The sequence below is a fragment of the Salvelinus fontinalis genome, chromosome 15 (genome assembly GCF_029448725.1).
Source record: "Salvelinus fontinalis isolate EN_2023a chromosome 15, ASM2944872v1, whole genome shotgun sequence".
NCBI classification, from domain to species: Eukaryota; Metazoa; Chordata; class Actinopteri; order Salmoniformes; family Salmonidae; genus Salvelinus; species Salvelinus fontinalis.
The window spans coordinates 3,904,147-3,920,492 of record NC_074679.1 but is presented as its reverse complement, the minus strand read 5'-3'; the positions used below and the strand labels follow the sequence as shown (position 1 = coordinate 3,920,492).

Here is a 16,346-nt window from a genome sequence, read left to right as displayed (position 1 = left end):
ACGATCACCTAGAGAGAAAATGGACGATCACCTAGAAAGAAAATGGATGGTCCCCTAGACAGGAAATGGGTGTTCATCTAGAATATATTTAAAGGTTGATAGGTGGTTGTGACACTCACTTTTAGTCTGACGATATCAAACTAAAGTCTATGAAACATTTATATTATTTAGACACACAGCAATGTAACACTTCCTGGATCTGGAACAGTGTCCCGCCCAATGCCTGAAGTAGTGCACCGTGCACTGATATATTGGTCGTGTATAGGAAGGAATGTGTGGATAATAATATATTGGCCGTGTATAGGAAGGAATGTGTGGATATTAATATATTGGCCGTGTATAGGAAGGAATGTGTGGATATTAATATATTGGCCGTGTATAGGACGGAATGTGTTGATATTGGGATATACACCACGTCTTAGACCATGTTGAAAAAGAAAGTCCAAGGATAACCTAATTTTTAAAAAATGATTTAACCCCCTTTACAGAATTTAAACTTAGCAAAGTAAGACTACCTATAAAATGGTTATTGAGATGCTATTATTCTGTTCTTGTGTCTCCATGCAGCATGTGATCTCAGTGAAGGAGAAGCTCTCTGTTCAGCTGAAGGAGTCTGAGACAGAGGTGTCCAGGTTGCAGTCAGAGCTCAGTACCACCACCGACCAGAGGGTGGCGCTACAGGAAGAACTACAAGCCCAGCAGGAGAAACTGAGCCAGAGTGCTTACATCCTGAACGATCTCCACATGGGCAAGCAGCAGCTGGAGGCCACCGTCAAAGAGTTGAGGGAGAAACTTGGACGGGCAACAACGATGGGCAAAGAGACCCAGATGCTCCAGAGAACCGTACAGGAGAGGGAGGAGCAGCTGTCTGCTGCCCGGGCAGAGTTGTGTGAGGCTGGGGAGAGAGGGAGAGAATCCGGGGGGTCCAGTGAGGAGCTGGAGGATCTCAGGAGAGAACTGGCTGAGATGAGGAGCTCCCAGGAGAAGGTGATGTCAGAAGACTACGAGATGAAGATGGAGAAGCAGAGGCTAAAGACAGAGGCTGAGCATGCTCAGGGGAGGATAGAGGAGCTGGCCAGGCAGGTCAGGGAGGTCCAGGCCGCTCTCAACAGGACCGTCCTGGAGAAGGACACCCGCATCGAGGCTCTGAAGCTGGAGAAGAGCCAGCTGGAAGGGGAGCTGGTCCAGGCAGAGAGAGGCCTACAGGAGCAGGCCAGGCAGTACCAGCAGACCATCGAGGAGCTGACCGCTGCCCGCTCCATGGACGCCTCGGCACTGCAGGTCCACTGTTGTTTCTCTACTGTTTCAATATCTTCATGTATCTACAATCATTTCGTATGTCTCAGAATGTATTGTTTTATCTTTTCACTTTTGTCTTATTTCATTAGCACTTTGACCAATGAACTGAATTTTTTGTAAGGAATGTGTTGTGCCAATAGCTTGATTTTTTTTCAGACGGCGCATGAGAGGACGGTGAAGCTGAACCAGGAGAAGGACCTGAAGATTTCCCAGCTGAGGAGAGACGTGGAACAGATGGCCTCCGAACACAGAGACACCGATGAGATGCTATCCGTCACCGTGGCCGAGGAGAAAAAACAGCTGATAGACCTCCTCCAGGTCAGCTCACAGACCATAGAGCTAGATGGAGGACTCGTATGTTGGAACAGGGTCATATCCATCTAGAGTCCTCTATCTAACTCTATGTGACGGACCTCTCGAACATCCTTATTTTATCCTGTCCACTCTGCTTGGAAATATCCTTTTTCTATTTTTGTTGTTTTTTAAAATTGGGATTTCGTTTTTTTTTTATGAATTGTGTTTGCTGCTAAATGAATTGCCTCATTGAGGACTTTTAAAAATGTTCTGAACGTGAATCTCCAGGAGAAGGACTCCTTCACGGAGAGCCTGAGAGCCAACATGGCCGCCACCCAGAGGGAGCTGGAGTCCGTGGTCCAGGCAGCCACCCAGGAGGCTGAGACCCTGAGAGGAGCTCTGGAGGAGAAGGACTCCTTCACGGAGAGCCTGAGAGCCAACATGGCCGCCACCCAGAGGGAGCTGGAGGCCGTGGTCCAGGCAGCCACCCAGGAGGCTGAGACCCTGAGAGGAGCTTTGGAGGAGAAGGACTCCTTCACGGAGAGCCTGAGAGCCAACATGGCCGCCACCCAGAGGGAGCTGGAGGCCGTGGTCCAGGCAGCCACCCAGGAGGCTGAGACCCTGAGAGGAGCTTTGGAGGAGAAGGACTCCTTCACGGAGAGCCTGAGAGCCAACATGGCCGCCACCCAGAGGGAGCTGGAGTCCGTGGTCCAGGCAGCCACCCAGGAGGCTGAGACCCTGAGAGGAGCTTTGGAGGAGAAGGACTCCTTCACGGAGAGCCTGAGAGCCAACATGGCCGCCACCCAGAGGGAGCTGGAGTCCGTGGTCCAGGCAGCCACCCAGGAGGCTGAGACCCTGAGAGGAGCTCTGGAGGAGAAGGACACGCAGCTGGGATGCATGAAGGAAGACAACAGCCACCTGAAGGTACGTCCACAACATGTATGACATGGGTAATATGCAATGTACTGTATGTGTAATGTACAGTGTCTATTTTGTATACAGTGGGGTACTGTGTGTTGGGAGACAATTTGTCCCTTGGGACATTAACATTAATCCTATCCTAAAAAGGAGGAGATGGAGCGTCTGACGGACCAGCTAAGTAGACCCCAGCCTCCCGGCCTGGCCGAGCTACGCGCCCCGGACATCATCACCGGTAACACATCCTGTCATATCTCTTGTTGTTAAAAAAAAAAAAAAATCTATGTATTGTATTTGCTGCTAAATGGACAGTCTTATTGAGGACATTAACATGAACCACAGAACTGGAGAATGAGATCACCCAGCTGAAGACCTCAGGAGATGCCTCGAGGAGGACCGTAGAGGAGCAGCAGGGACATCTCCTCTCCTCCCAGCAGTCTCTCCTGGCGCAGCAGAACGAGTTGGAGCAGGCCCACCAACGCCACGAGCAGAGCAGAGAGAACTACGATAGGCTGATCCGCGCCAAGGACGAGGAGATTAGACGCCTGCAGCAGGAAGTAGATCACCTCGGCCCTACCCAATACTCCCAGGAACAGGAAGTGGTCATTCTCCAACGGGAAGACGAGACCAAGTCGTCCCTGAATAACAGGGAGAACGGCAATGAGAAACACGACCTGTCCAAGGTGGAGGTAGAGAGTCTCGTGAAGGTATTTCCTGAATACCACTTCCTGTACGTTGTACTCAGCAGCAGCTGATGATTCGGGATGAATTGCCATTCAGGATAATAAAGCATATCTGATCTCTCAATTTGAAGGGCATTAAGGAGAAGGAGACGGAGATCAACCAGCTGAATGAGAAGAACCAGAACCTGACCAGACGGCTGGATCAGCTGGTGGTCTCCAGAGAGGAAATGGGGAAGCTCAGCCAGATGGTCCAGGAGAAAGACGTAGAGATCCAGGCGCTGCACTCCCACGTCTCCCTGGGGGGAGGAGGCCACAGCCAAGACGTGTTGTCCCTCCAGCAGCAGCTGCAGGCCTACGCCGTGGAGAGAGAGCAGGTCAAAATCACAATCAACTTGACTCAACTTATTAGAGTTGCAAAATCCGGGGTAATTTTCCTAAAATGCCCAGATTTTTCTAGAAATCCAAGTTGAAGGATCTCCCGCCTATTCCCTCTTGATTCCAGGAATCTTCCAACCAGGAATTTTGTTAAAGTTATTGTAATTTTACAACCCCAATAAAATTAATGTACTTGACCTATTTACTGTAGGTCCTGGCCGTGCTGAATGAGAAGACGAGGGAGAACAGCCAGCTGAGGGGGGACTACCAGCACATCATGGACATCGTAGCAGGGAAGGAGGCTGTGCTCCTCAAGGTCCAGCAGGAGAACATGAGGCTGTCTACCATGTCTGACCCCTCAGGGAGTCGAGAGATGTTCAGAGAGACCATTCAGAACCTGTCTCGGATCATCAGGTATTGTTTTGTAATATATACGGCACCCAGTCAACAGTTTGGACACACTTACTCAAGGATTTTTCTTTATTTTGACTATTTTCTACTTAATAATAGTGAAGACATCAGAACTATGAAATAACATATATGGAATCATGTAGTAACTGAAAATTTCAATATATTTTAGATTCTATTAAGTAGTCTCCCTTTGCCTTGATGAGAGCTTTGCACACTCTTGACATTCTCTCAACCAGCTTCATGAGGTAGTTACCTGGAATAGAGAAGATAGCCCTATTTGGTGAAAGACCAAGTCTGTATTATGGCAAGAACAGCTCAAATAAACATGCTTCTGCTGCCATGGTGATCATGTATTGTCAGGGTGTATTTTGCTGCCATGGTGACCAGGTATTGTCAGGTTGTATTTTGCTGCCATGGTGACCAGGTATTGTCAGGGTATATTTTGCTGCCATGGTGACCAGGTATTGTCAGGGTGTATTTTGCTGCCGTGGTGACCAGGTATTGTCAGGGTGTATTTTGCTGCCGTGGCGACCAGGTATTGTCAGGGTGTATTTTGCTGCCATGGTGACCAGGTATTGTCAGGGTGTATTTTGCTGCCACGGCGACCAGGTATTGTCAGGGTGTATTTTGCTGCCGTGGCGACCAGGTATTGTCAGGGTGTATTTTGCTGCCGTGGCGACCAGGTATTGTCAGGGTGTATTTTGCTGCCATGGCGACCAGGTATTGTCAGGGTGTATTTTGCTGCCGTGGCGACCAGGTATTGTCAGGGTGTATTTTGCTGCCATGGCGACCAGGTATTGTCAGGGTGTATTTTGCTGCCGTGGTGACCAGGTATTGTCAGGGTGTATTTTGCTGCCACGGTGACCAGGTATTGTCAGGGTGTATTTTGCTGCCACGGTGACCAGGTATTGTCAGGGTGTATTTTTTTTGCTCGGGATTCATTTTTATTGCGGACTTGGACACAATTAGTAATTGTCATGTTCTATTTGCTGTTTATTCTGTCAGTGTCTTTGGGTATCTTGATAGGTGCAAATATAATTAAAATATTATTGTATTTTGTTGTTATTATTATTATCAGAGAGAAGGACATTGAGATCGACGCGCTGACCCAGAAGTGCCAGACATTGGTGTCGGTGCTGCAGGCAGGAGACTCTGGAGGCGTCAGCTCCAACCAGTTTGAAGAGCTGCTACAGGAGAGGGACACACTGAAACAACAGGCAAGATAAGATTTTTAGCATTTTATTGTCTGTTTTTATAGAAATTTGCCTTGTTTCACAAAACTAGACAAACTCCTTACAGGACATAAACACAACAACAGACAATACAGAAAAGCATGACATGAGTCAAAACATTATTCACATCACAGATCAGGAATCACACAGTATGTATTGTAGTGTGTGTATTGTAGTGTGTGTGTATTGTAGTGTGTGTATTGTAGTGTGTGTATTGTAGTGTGTGTGTGTATTGTAGTGTGTGTGTGTATTGTAGTGTGTGTGTGTATTGTAGTGTGTGTGTGTATTGTAGTGTGTGTGTGTATTGTAGTGTGTGTGTGTATTGTAGTGTGTGTGTGTATTGTAGTGTGTGTGTGTATTGTAGTGTGTGTGTGTATTGTAGTGTGTGTGTGTATTGTAGTGTGTGTGTGTATTGTAGTGTGTGTGTGTATTGTAGTGTGTGTGTGTATTGTAGTGTGTGTGTGTGTATTGTAGTGTGTGTGTATTGTAGTGTGTGTGTATTGTATTTAACCTTTCGAGTCATGCTAAGACACAAGGTCTCTTTTACAGATGACCACTGTAATGTGTAGTGTAGAATATGTAGTGTAGAATGTGTAGTGTAGAATGTGTAGTGTAGAATGTGTAGTGTAGAATGTGCAGTGTAGAATGTGTAGTGTAGAATATGTAGTGTAGAATGTGCAGTGTAGAATGTGCAGTGTAGAATGTGCAGTGTAGAATGTGCAGTGTAGAATGTGCAGTGTAGAATGTGTAGTGTAGAATGTGTAGTGTAGAATGTGTAGTGTAGAATGTGCAGTGTAGAATGTGCAGTGTAGAATGTGCAGTGTAGAATGTGCAGTGTAGAATGTGCAGTGTAGAATGTGCAGTGTAGAATGTGTAGTGTAGAATGTGCAGTGTAGAATATATAGTGTAGAATGTGTAGTGTGGTATTGTACTGTATGTATTGCCATTGTCCAGGTGAACAGTGTGTGAACCGAGGTGTGTGTGTGTGTAGGTATTGTAATTGCGAGGTGTGTGACTGTGTGTGTATTGTAATGTATCCAGGTGAACCGAGGTGTGTGTGTGTGTAGGTATTGTAATTGCGAGGTGTGTGACTGTGTGTGTATTGTAATGCATCCAGGTGAACAGTGTGTGAACCGAGGTGTGTGTGTGTGTAGGTATTTTAATTTTGAGGTGTGTGACTGTGTGTGTATTGTAATGCATCCAGGTGAACAGTGTGTGAACCGAGGTGTGTGTGTGTGTAGGTATTTTAATTTTGAGGTGTGTGACTGTGTGTGTATTGTAATGCATCCAGGTGAACAGTGTGTGAACCGAGGTGTGTGTGTGTGTAGGTATTTTAATTTTGAGGTGTGTGTGACTGTGTGTGTATTGTAATGCATCCAGGTGAACAGTGTGTGAACCGAGGTGTGTGTGTGTGTAGGTATTTTAATTTTGAGGTGTGTGACTGTGTGTGTATTGTAATGCATCCAGGTGAACAGTGTGTGAACCGAGGTGTGTGTGTGTGTAGGTATTTTAATTTTGAGGTGTGTGACTGTGTGTGTATTGTAATGCATCCAGGTGAACAGTGTGTGAACCAAGGTGTGTGTGTGTGTGTGTAGGTATTGTAATTGTGAGGTGTGACTGTGTGTGTATTGTAATGCATCCAGGTGAAGAAGATGGAGGAGTGGAAGATGCAGGTGATCACCACAGTAAAGAACATGCAGCATGAGTCTGGCCAGCTGGTAGAGGAGCTCCACAAGCTACAGGGACAGGTAACCGTCATAATATATTATAATAAATCATATGTAATATAATGAGTCTGGCCAGCTGGTAGAGGAGCTCCACAAGCTACAGGGACAGGTAACCGTCATAATATATTATAATAAATCATATGTAATATAATGAGTCTGGCCAGCTGGCAGAGGAGCTCCACAAGCTACAGGGACAGGTAACCATCATAATAAATCATATGTAATATAATGAGTCTGGCCAGCTGGTGGAGGAGCTCCACAAGCTACAGGGACAGGTAACCGTCATAATAAATCATATGTAATATAATGAGTCTGGCCAGCTGGTAGAGGAGCTCCACAAGCTACAGGGACAGGTAACCATCATAATAAATCATATGTAATATAATGAGTCTGGCCAGCTGGTAGAGGAGCTCCACAAGCTACAGGGACAGGTAACCGTCATAATATATTATAATAAATCATATGTAACATAATGAGTCTGGCCAGCTGGCAGAGGAGCTCCACAAGCTACAGGGACAGGTAACCATCATAATAAATCATATGTAATATAATGAGTCTGGCCAGCTGGTAGAGGAGCTCCACAAGCTACAGGGACAGGTAACCGTCATAATAAATCATATGTAATATAATGAGTCTGGCCAGCTGGTAGAGGAGCTCCACAAGCTACAGGGACAGGTAACCATCATAATAAATCATATGTAATATAATGAGTCTGGCCAGCTGGTAGAGGAGCTCCACAAGCTACAGGGACAGGTAACCATCATAATAAATCATATGTAATATAATGAGTCTGGCCAGCTGGTAGAGGAGCTCCACAAGCTACAGGGACAGGTAACCATCATAATAAATCATATGTAATATAATGAGTCTGGCCAGCTGGTAGAGGAGCTCCACAAGCTACAGGGACAGGTAACCATCATAATAAATCATATGTAATATAATGAGTCTGGCCAGCTGGTGGAGGAGCTCCACAAGCTACAGGGACAGGTAACCATCATAATAAATCATATGTAATATAATGAGTCTGGCCAGCTGGTAGAGGAGCTCCACAAGCTACAGGGACAGGTAACCGTCATAATATATTATAATAAATCATATGTAACATAATGAGTCTGGCCAGCTGGCAGAGGAGCTCCACAAGCTACAGGGACAGGTAACCATCATAATAAATCATATGTAATATAATGAGTCTGGCCAGCTGGTAGAGGAGCTCCACAAGCTACAGGGACAGGTAACCGTCATAATAAATCATATGTAATATAATGAGTCTGGCCAGCTGGTAGAGGAGCTCCACAAGCTACAGGGACAGGTAACCATGATAATAAATCATATGTAATATAATGAGTCTGGCCAGCTGGTAGAGGAGCTCCACAAGCTACAGGGACAGGTAACGTCATAATAAATCATATGTAATATAATGAGTCTGGCCAGCTGGTAGAGGAGCTCCACAAGCTACAGGGACAGGTAACCATCATAATAAATCATATGTAATATAATGAGTCTGGCCAGCTGGTAGAGGAGCTCCACAAGCTACAGGGACAGGTAACCATCATAATAAATCATATGTAATATAATGAGTCTGGCCAGCTGGTAGAGGAGCTCCACAAGCTACAGGGACAGGTAACCATCATAATAAATCATATGTAATATAATGAGTCTGGCCAGCTGGCAGAGGAGCTCCACAAGCTACAGGGACAGGTAACCATCATAATAAATCATATGTAATATAATGAGTCTGGCCAGCTGGTAGAGGAGCTCCACAAGCTACAGGGACAGGTAACCATCATAATAAATCATATGTAATATAATGAGTCTGGCCAGCTGGTAGAGGAGCTCCACAAGCTACAGGGACAGGTAACCATCATAATAAATCATATGTAATATAATGAGTCTGGCCAGCTGGTAGAGGAGCTCCACAAGCTACAGGGACAGGTAACCGTCATAATATATTATAATAAATCATATGTAATATAATGAGTCTGGCCAGCTGGTAGAGGAGCTCCACAAGCTACAGGGACAGGTAACCATCATAATAAATCATATGTAATATAATGAGTCTGGCCAGCTGGTAGAGGAGCTCCACAAGCTACAGGGACAGGTAACCATCATAATAAATCATATGTAATATAATGAGTCTGGCCAGCTGGTAGAGGAGCTCCACAAGCTACAGGGACAGGTAACCGTCATAATATATTATAATAAATCATATGTAATATAATGAGTCTGGCCAGCTGGTAGAGGAGCTCCACAAGCTACAGGGACAGGTAACCGTCATAATATATTATAATAAATCATATGTAATATAATGAGTCTGGCCAGCTGGTAGAGGAGCTCCACAAGCTACAGGGACAGGTAACCATGATAATAAATCATATGTAATATAATGAGTCTGGCCAGCTGCTAGAGGAGCTCCACAAGCTACAGGGACAGGTAACCGTCATAATATATTATAATAAATCATATGTAACATAATGAGTCTGGCCAGCTGGCAGAGGAGCTCCACAAGCTACAGGGACAGGTAACCATCATAATAAATCATATGTAATATAATGAGTCTGGCCAGCTGGTGGAGGAGCTCCACAAGCTACAGGGACAGGTAACCGTCATAATATATTATAATAAATCATATGTAACATAATGAGTCTGGCCAGCTGGCAGAGGAGCTCCACAAGCTACAGGGACAGGTAACCATCATAATAAATCATATGTAATATAATGAGTCTGGCCAGCTGGTTAGAGGAGCTCCACAAGCTACAGGGACAGGTAACCGTCATAATAAATCATATGTAATATAATGAGTCTGGCCAGCTGGTAGAGGAGCTCCACAAGCTACAGGGACAGGTAACCGTCATAATAAATCATATGTAATATAATGAGTCTGGCCAGCTGGTAGAGGAGCTCCACAAGCTACAGGGACAGGTAACCATCATAATAAATCATATGTAATATAATGAGTCTGGCCAGCTGGTAGAGGAGCTCCACAAGCTACAGGGACAGGTAACCGTCATAATAAATCATATGTAATATAATGAGTCTGGCCAGCTGGTAGAGGAGCTCCACAAGCTACAGGGACAGGTAACCATGATAATATATTATAATAAATATGTAATATAATGAGTCTGGCCAGCTGGTAGAGGAGCTCCACAAGCTACAGGGACAGGTAACCGTCATAATATATTATAATAAATATGTAATATAATGAGTCTAGCCAGCTGGTAGAGGAGCTCCACAAGCTACAGGGACAGGTAACCATGATAATATATTATAATAAATATGTAATATAATGAGTCTGGCCAGCTGGTAGAGGAGCTCCACAAGCTACAGGGACAGGTAACCATCATAATAAATCATATGTAATATAATGAGTCTGGCCAGCTGGTAGAGGAGCTCCACAAGCTACAGGGACAGGTAACCGTCATAATAAATCATATGTAATATAATGAGTCTGGCCAGCTGGTAGAGGAGCTCCACAAGCTACAGGGACAGGTAACCATGATAATATATTATAATAAATATGTAATATAATGAGTCTGGCCAGCTGGTAGAGGAGCTCCACAAGCTACAGGGACAGGTAACCATGATAATATATTATAATAAATATGTAATATAATGAGTCTGGCCAGCTGGTAGAGGAGCTCCACAAGCTACAGGGACAGGTAACCATCATAATAAATCATATGTAACATAATGAGTCTGGCCAGCTGGTAGAGGAGCTCCACAAGCTACAGGGACAGGTAACCATGATAATATATTATAATAAATATGTAATATAATGAGTCTGGCCAGCTGGTAGAGGAGCTCCACAAGCTACAGGGACAGGTAACCATGATAATATATTATAATAAATATGTAATATAATGAGTCTGGCCAGCTGGTAGAGGAGCTCCACAAGCTACAGGGACAGGTAACCATCCTAATATATTATAATAAATATGTAATATAATGAGTCTGGCCAGCTGGTAGAGGAGCTCCACAAGCTACAGGGACAGGTAACCATGATAATATATTATAATAATAAATATGTAATATAATGAGTCTAGCCAGCTGGTAGAGGATCTACAGGTAACTATGGTGATTACGGTTGTCTCTGCTACCGCACGGTAAGCGGTACCGGAGCACCAAGTCTGGGACCAAAAGGCTCCTGAACAGCTTCTATCCCCAAGCCATAATGCCCGCAAAACACCAGTCTCAACGTCAACAGTGAAGAGGCGACTCTGGGATGCTGGCCTTCTAGGCAGAGTTCCTCTGTCCAGTGTCTGTGTTCTTTTGCCCATCTTAATCTTTTATTTTTATTGCCCAGTCTGAGATATGGCTTTTTCTTTGCAACTCTGCCTAGAAGGCCAGCATCCCGGAGTCACCTCTTCACTGTTGACGTTGAGACTGTTGTTTTGGCAGGTACTATTTAATGAAGCTGCCAGTTGAGGACTTGTGAGGTGTCTGTTTCTCAAACTAGACACTCTAATATACTTGTCCTCTTGCTCAGTTGTGCACCGGGGCCTCCCACTCCTCTTTCTATTCTGGTTAGAGCCAGTGTGTGCTGTTCTGTGAAAGGAGTAGTACACAGCGTTGTACCAGATCTTCAGTTTCTTGGCAATTTCTCGCATGGAATAGCCTTCATTTCTCAGAACAAGAATAGACTGACGAGTTTCATAAGAAAGGTCTTTGTTTCTGGCCATTTTGAGTCTGTAATCGAACCCACAAATGCTGATGCTCCAGATACTCAACTAGTCTAAAGAAGGCCAGTTGTATTGCTTCTTTAATCAGAACAACAGTTTTCAGCTGCGCTAACATAATTGCAAAAGGGTTTTTCTAATGATCAATTAGTCTTTTAAAATGATGAACTTGGATTAGCTAACACAACGTGCCATTGGAATACAGGAGTGATGGTTCCTGATAATGGGCCTCTGTACGCCTATGTAGATATTCCATCAAAAATCTGCCGTTTCCAGCTACAATAGTCATTTACAACATTAACAATATCTACACTGTAATTCTGATCAATTTCATGTTATTTTAATGGACCAATTTTTTTGCTTTTCTTTCAAAAACAAGGACATTTCTAAGTGACCACAAACTTTTGAACGGAAGTGTACACTGACACTCCAACACACACACAATATGATGGCTGATCCATAATGATTCGACTGAACACTATACACATCAGCACGTCAACCCCACATGACGAGTGTCGTCCAGCCCGCTGATCCTACTACTGATTGTCATTCAGCAGTCTTATTGGGATGAATAACGGACTGTTTTGGCTCTGATCCTATAGGTGGATGCTGACAAAGACTGCACCTCCGATCTCTCCGTGGACTACAGCCGTCTGATCCACAGCTATGAGCGGAAGGAGAGGAAGCTAGGCAGTCTCAGTCACGAACTAGCCCACGTCCAACAGACCATCAGCCAGCTGAGCAGTACTAAAGATGTCCTGCTGGGGAAACTGGACAGTGTGGCGCAGAGTCCCCAAGTCACCCCATTGTCCGCTGCTCTGACGTCTTCTGCCCAGCCTCCTGCTGCAGTGGAACCTCCCAGACACCAGGTGGCAGCACCTGCAACACCGGGGAACCAGGAAGGACTGAGACAGGAGCTGGAGTCTCTGAGAGCCCTCCTGTCTGAGAGGGAGACTATAATCAGGACCTTGCAGGAGAACAACCACCGCCTGTCTAACTCAGCCCAGGTGTCAGAGAGCGAGCAGCGCGGCCAGGTCGACGAGGCCAGACAGGTCAGAGAGAGACTGGACGCCCTGCAGCTCTCTGTCAGGGAGAAAGACCTGCTCATCAAGACTAAAGGAGACCAGCTCAATCAGGTTAGAGAGAGGCATGCATTCACCAACATACACGCATATGATACTAGCATGTACACACACACACACGCATGTACACACACACACACACACACACACACACACACACACACGCATGTACACACACACACACACACACACTCGCACGCATGTACACACACACACACACACTGAGGAACACTCAATCAAGTGTCCGATTTAAACCCTTGGTTGCCATAGGATCACGTCTCTTTATTTTTTTAAAATTTTATTTCACCTTTATTTAACCAGGTAGACTAGTTGAGAACAAGTTCTCATTTGCAACTGCGACCTGGCCAAGATACAGCAAAGCAGTGTGAACAAACAACAACACAGAGTTACACGTGGAGTAAACAATAAACAAGTCAATAACATGGTAGGAAAAAGAGAATCTATATACAATGTGTGCAAAAGGCATGAGGTAGGCAATAAATCGAATAATTACAATTTAGCAGATTAACACTGGAGTGATAAATCATCAGATGATCATGTGCAAGAAGAGATACTGGTGTGCAAAAGAGCAGAAAAGTAAATAAATAAAAGCAGTATGGGGGTGAGGTAGGTAAATTGGGTGGGTAGTTTACAGATGGACTATGTACAGCTGCAGCGATCGATTAGCTGCTCGGATAGCAGATTTTTAAAGTTGTTGAGGGAAATAAAAGTCTCCAACTTCAGAGATTTTTGCAATTCGTTCCAGTCGCAGGCAGCAGAGAACTGGAAGGAAAGGCGTCCAAATGAGGTTTTGGCTTTAGGGATGATCAGTGAGATACACCTGCTGGAGCGCGTGCTACGGGTGGGTGTAGCCATCGTGACCAGTGAACTGAGATAAGGCGGCACTTTACCTACCATAGCCTTGTAGATGACCTGGAGCCAGTGGGTCTGACGACGAACATGTAGCGAGGGCCAGCCGACTAGGGCATACAGGTCGCAGTGGTGGGTCGTATAAGGTGCTTTAGTAACAAAACGGATGGCACTGTGATAAACTGCATCCAGTTTGCTGAGTAGAGTATTGGAAGCTATTTTGTAGATGACATCGCCGAAGTCGAGGATCGGTAGGATAGTCAGTTTTACTAGGGTAAGTTTGGCGGCGTGAGTGAAGGAGGCTTTGTTCCGGAATAGAAAGCCGACTCTAGATTTGATTTTGGATTGGAGATGTTTGATATGAGTCTGGAAGGAGAGTTTGCAGTCTAGCCAGACACCTAGGTACTTATAGATGTCCACATATTCTAGGTCGGAACCGTCCATGGTGGTGATGCTAGTCGGGCGTGCGGGTGCAGGCAGCGAACGGTTGAAAAGCATGCATTTGGTTTTACTAGCATTTAAGAGCAGTTGGAGGCCACGGAAGGAGTGTTGTATGGCATTGAAGCTCGTTTGGAGGTTAGATAGCACAGTGTCCAGGGAAGGGCCGGAAGTATACAGAATGGTGTCGTCTGCGTAGAGGTGGATCAGGGAATCGCCCGCAGCAAGAGCAACATCATTGATGTATACAGAGAAAAGAGTCGGCCCGAGAATTGAACCCTGTGGTACCCCCATAGAGACTGCCAGAGGACCGGACAACATGCCCTCCGATTTGACACACTGAACTCTGTCTGCAAAGTAGTTGGTGAACCAGGCAAGGCAGTCATTAGAAAAACCGAGGCTATTGAGTCTGCCGATAAGAATATGGTGATTGACAGAGTCGAAAGCCTTGGCCAGGTCGATGAAGACGGCTGCACAGTAATGTCTTTTATCGATGGCGGTTATGATATCGTTTAGTACCTTGAGCGTGGCTGAGGTGCACCCGTGACCGGCTCGGAAACCGGATTGCACAGCGGAGAAGGTACGGTGGGATTCGAGATGGTCAGTGATCTGTTTGTTGACTTGGCTTTCGAAGACCTTAGCTAGGCAGGGCAGGATGGATATAGGTCTGTAACAGTTTGGGTCCAGGGTGTCTCCCCCTTTGAAGAGGGGGATGACAGCGGCAGCTTTCCAATCCTTGGGGATCTCAGATGATACGAAGGAGAGGTTGAACAGGCTGGTTATAGGGGGTGCGACAATGGCAGCGGACAGTTTCAGAAATAGGGGGTCCAGATTGTCAAGCCCAGCTGATTTGTATGGGTCCAGGTTTTCCAGCTCTTTCAGAACATCTGCTATCTGGATATGGGTAAAGGAGAAGCTGGGGAGGCTTGGGCGAGTAGCAGCGGGGGGGGGTGGGGCTGTTGGCCAAGGTTGGAGTCGCCAGGTGGAAGGCATGGCCAGCCATTGAGAAATGTTTGTTGAAGTTTTCGATTATCACGGACTTATCAGTGGTGACCGTGTTATCTAGCCTCAGTGCAGTGGGCAGCTGGGAGGAGGTGCTCTTGTTTTCCATGGACTTTACAGTATCCCAGAACTTTTTGGAGTTAGAGCTACAGGATGCAAATTTCTGCTTGAAAAAGCTGGCCTTTGCTTTCCTGACTGACTGCGTGTATTGGTTCCTGACTTCCCTGAACAGTTGCATATCACGGGGGCTCTTCGATGCTATTGCAGTTCGCCACAGGATGTTTTTGTGCTGGTCGAGGGCAGTCAGGTCTGGAGTGAACCAAGGGCTATATCTGTTCTTGGTTCTGCATTTTTTGAACGGAGCATGCTTGTCTAATATGGTGAGGAAGTAACTTTTAAAGAATGACCAGGCATCCTCAACTGACGGGATGAGGTCAATATCCTTCCAGGGTACCCGGGCCAGGTCGATTAGAAAGGCCTGCTCGCAGAAGTGTTTCAGGGAGCGTTTGACAGTGATGAGGGGTGGTCGTTTGACCGTGGACCCGTGGCGGATACAGGCAATGAGGCAGTGATCGCTGAGATCTTGATTGAAGACAGCAGAGGTGTATTTGGAGGGCAAGTTGGTCAGGATAATGTCTATTAGGGTGCCCATGTTTACGGATTTAGGGTTGTACCTGGTGGGTTCCTTGATGATTTGTGTGAGATTGAGGGCATCAAGCTTAGATTGTAGGACTGCCGGGGTGTTAAGCATATCCCAGTTTAGGTCACCTAACAGAACAAACTCTGAAGCTAGATGGGGAGCGATCAATTCACAGATGGTGTCCAGGGCACAGCTGGGAGCTGAGGGGGGTCGGTAGCAGGCGGCAACAGTGAGAGACTTATTTCTGGAGAGATTAATTTTTAAAATTAGAAGTTCGAACTGTTTGGGCATAGACTTGGAAAGTATGACAGAACTTTGCAGGCTATCTCTGCAGTACATTGCAACTCCTCCCCCTTTGGCAGTTCTATCTTGACGGAAAGTGTTATAGTTGGGTATGGAAATCTCAGAGTTTTTGGTGGCCTTCCTAAGCCAGGATTCAGACACGGCAAGGACATCAGGGTTGGCAGAGTGTGCTAAAGCGGTGAGTAAGGCAAACTTGGGGAGGAGGCTTCTGATGTTGACATGCATGAGGCCAAGGCTTTTTCGATCACAGAAGTCAACAAATGAGGGTGACTGGGGACATGCAGGGCCTGGGTTTACCTCCACATCACCCGAGGAACAGAGGAGTAGTAGGATGAGGGTGCGGCTAAAGGCTATCAAAACTGGTCGCCTAGAGCGTTGGGGACAAGGAATAAAAGGAGC

At 45.8% G+C, this 16,346-nt stretch overlaps 1 protein-coding gene across 2 annotated transcripts in view; it reads left to right on the top strand.

The window, feature by feature from the left end:
• LOC129811282 (thyroid receptor-interacting protein 11-like) overlaps positions 1-16,346 on the top strand; it is a 98,856-nt gene that overhangs the window by 28,907 nt on the left and 53,603 nt on the right. For both annotated transcript variants that reach the window (XM_055862458.1, XM_055862457.1), the window contains 10 exons: positions 568-1,281; positions 1,456-1,617; positions 1,882-2,517; positions 2,662-2,746; positions 2,854-3,218; positions 3,326-3,568; positions 3,781-3,983; positions 5,059-5,197; positions 6,856-6,960; positions 12,215-12,748. In XM_055862458.1, coding sequence (XP_055718433.1) covers positions 568-1,281; positions 1,456-1,617; positions 1,882-2,517; positions 2,662-2,746; positions 2,854-3,218; positions 3,326-3,568; positions 3,781-3,983; positions 5,059-5,197; positions 6,856-6,960; positions 12,215-12,748 — 3,186 coding nt within the window. The remainder of the gene's footprint in view (positions 1-567; positions 1,282-1,455; positions 1,618-1,881; positions 2,518-2,661; positions 2,747-2,853; positions 3,219-3,325; positions 3,569-3,780; positions 3,984-5,058; positions 5,198-6,855; positions 6,961-12,214; positions 12,749-16,346) is intronic.